Here is a 6681-nt window from a genome sequence, read left to right on the forward strand (position 1 = left end):
TGGGAAGTGCTGCTTCCCCAGACGGAGCTGGGTGCAGAGAAGCTGGGGAGCCTCTGCAGGGGTGAAGGGAGGGCCTTCCTGGGAGGGGCAAGGGCAGAGAGGGACCCTTTCCAAACAAGACCAAAAAGGGAAAAGAGAAAGCGCACCGGCCTCCGCAGATCGAAGCACGTTTCCCTCCCCAAAGTGCTGGCTCAGCAGTCGGAGGCGCCGCCGCCTCCCTCCCTCCCGCTCCCCACACGCCCTCCCAAGGTCAGGAACGTCAGAACCAGCCTGCGAGACTGCAGCAGCAGCACCCGGGTCATGCTCTGCTCCAGAGCGTGGGCTGCACCTGACCATCCTTCCCAGGTGGGGGCTCGTTCAGAGTCCAGTCCCTGGCTGTCCCCTGCTGGCCAGCTGCCACCACCACAGGGGCAAGGTGGGGTCACAGAGGGTTGTCATCATACCAGTGTGCCTGCAGGTGGTGTTTGGTTTTGCCGGTGGAAGCTGCAGGGTGCTCTCTGCCAGGGGCTGCACGGTACAGCGCAGAGAGTGTCTTCCGCGTCCATCCTGTGCCTGGGGACTGAACAGACCTGGACTATCTCAAATATGCATCTGATTTCTAGAAAGTATCAAGCACATCCCCTTTGATGGCGTTTGGATGTGTTGTCCCCTCCAAAACTCATGTGGAAATCTGATCCCCAGTGTGGCAGTGTTGGAAACTGTTTGGGTCATGGGGGTGGATCCCTCATGAATGGATTAATGCTCTCCCTGGGGGAGGGGGGATTAATGAGTGAGATCTCGCTCTATTAGTTTTCCGGGAGAGACCTGGCACCTCCTCTCTCTCTCTTGCTTCCTCTCACCATGTGATCTGCTTGTACCCGCCGCTGCCTGCCGTTTTCCGCCATGAGTAGAAGCAGCCTGAGGTCTGTGCCAGATGCAGCTGTCCCAGTATCGTGAGCCAAATAAACCTCTGTTCTTTATAAATTCCTAGTCTCAGGTTTGTTATAGCAACACAAAACGGACTAAAACACCCTCTGTCCTAGAGATGAAAAGAGTATCCTGAATTACCCAGGTGGACCAGTTTAGGCATGACTCCTTGGCTCTGATTTCCCTCATCACCCACAGGGACCCCCACATCCTCCAAGCTGGAGTCCTGGGATAGCCGTGTTATCCTGCTGGGAGCGCTGGGCACAACCCCAGGACCCAGGGACAGGTGGACATTGACTCCGGCTTCTTCCACACTCCTCACACCCGGCTGTATCTCTGGACTCAGCCCTCGTGTTCACCATCGAGAGGAGTCTCCCACCTCCGCTCATCTCCCTCCCCTCCTGCCCTGAGACCACCTTCCCTGGTGCCCCCCTGACTCCTGCCCAGCCCACCAGCTCCCTCTCGGGCACCGCCCCTCTGCCTTGGCCAGCTTCCTTCTCTGGGTCCTCTCATGCAGCTCCCATGCTGCTCCACCTGAACAGCAAGTGGGCCTCGTGGGGCCCTTCCTCTTCACTCGCTCAGGTCTGGCCCATGGCTGAGCCCGAGGTTGTCCCTACACCCACAGTCTCCCTGGTGTGACTTTCTTACCTCACAGGCAGCCTGGGCCACCAGGGGACCAGGGCAGGGGGAGCAACTGAACGGTCTGGCCTCTCTGTCAGGACTAAGCCTGGCTCCTTGCTGGGCACTGGCCCAGGGCCTCTGCTGGCCTGGTTTCATCCCAGCTCCTCCCTAGTCCCTGACTCCCGGCTGCCACGGGAGCCCCAAGCCTGTGAGCATGCAGGTCACTCCGTTTCTTCATGCAAACATGGAGCCCAGATTGAGCAAATTCATCTGCTCCAAATAAGACATTTCAATGGAATGTCCAGGTCCCCTGGGATGTGGCCCTCGAGTGTCTCCCCACCCAGCCAAGGCACAGCTGTTGCTGGGGAGCCCCAAGCTGCCCCTGCCAGACAGCCCTGACACTTGATGCCACAGGGGGCCTCCCAGGGATCTCTCTCTGGGCAGCACCTTAACCAGTAACTACAGCATCGTCTGGTCTGCGTGTCTGTGGACAGAGGGTCTGGGCAATCCCTGAGTGGCGCTGACACAGCTCAGCATGTGGTCTGGGGTCTCGAGAGGTGAACACCTTTGAAAACAGTGCCTGTCAAACAGGGAAAACACCCGGTTAATACAACCTGCAGACAGCAGGTCTGCTAGGGACTGAAGCCACAAAGGCCTCACAGCCCCTCAAATCCCCAGGGAGGTCTCCTTGGACACCAGAGGAGCTGGCTCAGCTGGGCTCCCCCAAGGCCACATTCATGGCCACTGAGGCCTGGCACACGTCAACACCCTTGTGGGCTATCTACCAGGGAACTCAGTCACCTTAGGTCTGATGAAACATTCACTCAGTCACAGCAGCCCTGGTCCATGTACTCAGAGGTGACACAGGGCTGGTGGCTCCTGCGCTGGACAGTGCAGATGAGACATTCCCACCATCACAGGGGTTCTATGGGACAGAAGTGGCCTAGACAAGGAACAAAGCACCCCAAATCCACCAAAAACAGGGTGAAGCCAGGTGTGGGGCCCAGGGAAGGTGGGCGTCCCCACACTGCTGAGGGCATGGTGAGGGGCCTAGTGGAGAACCGTCCCAGGCACAGCCACCCTCACCCATGCCCTGTGATGCAAAGTGCCAGCTGCTCTCCCAGGGCCAAGCCGCCTAGAGCAGGGCTGTGGCTGAGCCCCACCAGGGGGCCCGTATGCTCATCGGCCTACCTGGCACAGCCATTCCAGGGCCCTGCACCCTCCTTGGCACTCAGCTGTGGCCCAGCATCCCCTGGGTCCCCAACCCAGACCCTCAGATCAGAAGCCCCAGTCTGGGAAGCCTCAGCCCTGAAAGTGGTAAAACAAACTTGTCCCTCCTAAGTGCCCAAGCTGCCTTTCGGGGGCAATGGCCTTTCTAAGGATTTTACAAACTCTCTGCCATCAAAAACTAAACCCCAAAAGTTTCACAAAATCCAGAAACAGGTTGCTACTGGTAACTAAACCCAATCTTCCTTTAAGGGGCTTTTTCTGGCCATACTGGCTGCTTGGAAGGAAGCCACCATCACCCTCGCTATGTTGGAAGAAGTCTTCACAAGTGAAAAAATGAGACGTGAATTTGCCCTCCACGGAAGCTGAGGAAGCCTTCACAATGTAAACACGCTAAATACCAAGTCTCCCATTTTTCAGTCTGGTTTTTTGGTTAGACAAGAGCTGCATCTCTGGTTTTTCTTCCAGTTTTCCTTCTGTGCACATGTGTCTTCCCCGCAAACTGAGAACATGCTGTACTCACAGCCCCAAGTCTTACTTTCTTCCACGGGTGCATGAGAAGCAGAACATAGCCCTCATGGAACAGGCCCCTCCCTGGGCCAGCAGTGGGGTGACCAGTGACCATCTCTGCTGACAAATTCCCGCCTTCCAGCTGGACCACCTCAGGAGAGCTTCCAACGGCAGAACCCCTGGCCTCCCCAACATCGTAAATGACTGCTTTTAAAAATTTTCCCAGTTTTACAGAAGAAAAATGGTTTCTACAGAGTTTTTGGTTGGTTATTATATCCTTCAAAGAAGGAATAAAAATTTTGAGCTTAAAGCAATCACTCCATCAACACATTAAAAAAATAGGTTTAATGCAGGTGGTTCATTCATTGAGAATTTAACAGGCACTCAAGACACCGAGCCGTGTGGTGTTCGGCATGTAGCAAGAGATCCTGGACCCCCTGTACTACATGTTCAAATTCCAGGCGGCACCACCAGGCTCCTCCTGCCACCCTGCCCTGTGGATACGCACCCACCTGCACCCTCTGCGAAGGAGGCTGCAGTGGTTCTGAGTAACAGGAGTTAATTAGCATAAAACAAAGCTTCTTTGAGGAACAGCATGATTTAGTGCAAAAGATTTTCTGCAGCGAGAAGTGGGGTCTGCCTGGGTAAGCTGCTCGCCTGCCTGACCAGGAATCAGACTGGCGTCCTCTCAGAGCCCCCGCTGGCCTCAGACTGGAAGGTCTTTGAACAGAGGCTGGCTACGAGTTAAAGAGCACAGCTTACAGCCAAGCATTTTCTGCTTTCTCTACCTCATTTGGGTTTTCTAAGTTTATCTCCCAGGGGCACACAACTGTGCTAACAGCTCCCTGGCCACTGGTCTGTGTGGCAGGGCAGGGTCTAAAGGGCCACCACCCACCCCCAGAGGTGTGGGGACGACAGTTTGGGGTCAGGTGAGTGTTGACTTACTGGCCATCCTCAGCACTGGGCCCCACGTCCTGCCTGTGACAGCCTGGGTCCCATCCAGACAACCCTCCCACCACCAGCCTCATAGCACCCCCTCCCCCCGGCACCCACAGTGCCACCGGTGACAGAGAAGGCTGGAGCCGGGGTCTACATTGGCCCAGGGTGTCTCCTTCTCTCTGTGAAAGCGCTCACTGAGCACCAGCCCTGTGCCCCTCCTGCCACCTGCTCCTGCCTCCACCATCGTTTCTTCTTTTTACACCTCAGATGCTCTGACAACCACCAAGGCAGGGACAAAGGGGCAGCACAGCCGTTCGCTTACACCCAACCTCAGCACACGCCGGGATTCCAAGAAGAGCCCTCTAAACGCTGCTTGCTCCTGTCTCTGTAGCGCACACTCAGAGGCCTCATGGACACCTGACACCTGCTCAGGGCACTTGAGACACACAAGTCTCAGTTCTGGGTGATCTCTCAAAGAGAGCAGCCAAAAGCCCCCCAAAAGCCATAAAGAAATTGAGTTGCTTCCCCAGAAATCCACATTTGGTAAGATTTACAGCATCTGCTTGACGTTCTCAACAGACCTGACCAGGATGGATGCAGATCCCTGCAGCTGCTCTGGAGCTGGCGCCCAGGCTTCTGGCACTCCCCAGGCCAGCCCCTGTGCTAGGAACCTGTCGAGGCTGATCATGGCTCCCTGCTAGACCATGTCTAAGCAAACCAAATGGACACTGAAGCCTGGCCTGGGACTCGGGACCCACACAGCCCCTCTGGGTGACAGAGGTGGGTGGTCTGCAGGCTGTCGGGACTCAGGCGGCCCAGGGCAACGTGAGCAGTTTTGCAGCAGGGCAGTGTGTCAGCTAGTGGAGCGCTGTGGTTCCCTAAGGCTGAGGCTGGGACCAGGAGTACGCAGGAAGGGGGCTGTGCAGCCAGTAGGTACCCCTCCTGCAGAGCTGCTGCTGGGCAGCACACCCCTGTGTGTCCAAGGTCTCCCAAACCAGTGGTGATGCCTGGAGAGAGGCCAGGGAGATGGGGGGAGTCACATGGAGGCTCTGTAGTGCATACGGGCCACCCTACAGTACAACCTGAACAAGCGCAAGCAGGAGCCACAGCAGGCGTCCAGGAAACGCACCCACGGGAGGGCGAGAAGACAGCTGGCCGGAGGGATGGTGCCAGTGACCTGGGACAGAAGTCTCAGCCCTTTTCTCCCCAGGGAGGGAGCAGCAGACAGCACCACCGCGCTGGGTTGCTTGTGGGACGGGCTGCAAGGAAAAGGGCCCTGATTAACCATACCCTGTCAAGAAGAGAGCCCGGCTGCAGGCGGGTATAGCAGGGGGCGCCGGCACAAGGCCGGCCGCGCCCTCACATGTCCACAAAGACCATGAAGCACCAGCCCAGGCCCCCGACCAGCAGCATGGTGACGTGGATGCCATAGACGAGCAGCTCGTTCAGGAGGCGGAAGTCGACGCGCCGGCGGCCCAGCAGCAGCAGCAGCAGCGACAGCTTGAGCTGGCAGCGCAGCAGGACGCGCACGCCCGCGTACTGCAGGCAGAAGAGGGCGGCCAGCGCGCCCCACAGCGCGGCCGTGAACAGGCTGCAGCTGAAGTAGAGCAGAAAGCGGATGAAGCCGTACAGCCAGCGCGTCTTCACGTACACGTCGAAGTTGTTGTACTTGGTGCGCGCCAGGTGCGAGGTGCGCACGGGCCCGCAGGCCGCGTGCAGGCAGGTGCTGTGCGGGCCGTGGAAGGAGCGCGCCCGCCGCGGGATGGGCATGACCGGCATTGGGCCCAGCAGCGGTCAGCAGAGGTGTCATGGGCGCCTAGGCCTGAGGGCCCGCAGCGGAGCCACGGGGGAGACGTCGGCCTGCAGCGAGAGCACAAGGAAAGGCCCTGGTGAGTCCGAGGACCTGCGACAGCGTCCCTCCCCGAGAGGTTGCTGGGCGCAAATGCCAGCCCTGGGGCTGCAGGGAAACTGAGCCCAGGACGGGGATCTGCAGGCACCCACTGGGCTTACTCTTCACGAACCCTCCCAAGGATACTTCCAAGGGACCTCCAGCATGTGAAAACCAAAAGTGCCAATTCTCCCCCCAATGCCGGGGAAGGAGGGCCTGGTGGGACAGTGGCCAAGGGCCTCCCCACCCAGAATGGCCAGGAGAGGGCCTCCCTGGAGGCGGTCAATGCCGAAAACGGCCGGGAAGGGACAAGCAGAGACGCCGGCTGGCCTCGCTCCTTCCTGCAGGCTTCTCGGGCTCCACTCGTCAGGGACCCTCTTGCTCTTTACTCAGTGTGCCCATTGCTCCCCTGGACTTTATGCAGGGACAACAAAAGTCCTAGAATGGCATCCCACAGGAGTCACGCGGGATCGGGATGAGGAGCAGGGATGTCCCGCACGGAGCAGCCCACTTCAGCAACTTGATGTGCCAAGTGCTGGGGGGGAGGGGCAGGCGGCGGGGGAGGGGCTCTGGAGTCACCGACCGCGCCT

General features: G+C 58.5%; 1 protein-coding gene across 1 annotated transcript; it reads right to left on the minus strand.

The window, feature by feature from the left end:
- Positions 1-3589: 3589 nt before the first annotated feature.
- LOC103605492 (chromosome unknown open reading frame, human C9orf69) lies at positions 3590-5982 on the minus strand. The gene has a single exon (XM_008590098.1). It carries the CDS (start codon positions 5980-5982, stop codon positions 5563-5565), a length of 420 nt encoding a protein of 139 aa, XP_008588320.1. The 3' UTR covers positions 3590-5562.
- Between the last annotated feature and the right edge of the window lie 699 nt (positions 5983-6681).

The sequence above is a fragment of the Galeopterus variegatus genome, unplaced genomic scaffold, assembly GCF_000696425.1.
Source record: "Galeopterus variegatus unplaced genomic scaffold, G_variegatus-3.0.2 Scaffold5841, whole genome shotgun sequence".
Lineage (NCBI taxonomy): Eukaryota > Metazoa > Chordata > Mammalia > Dermoptera > Cynocephalidae > Galeopterus > Galeopterus variegatus.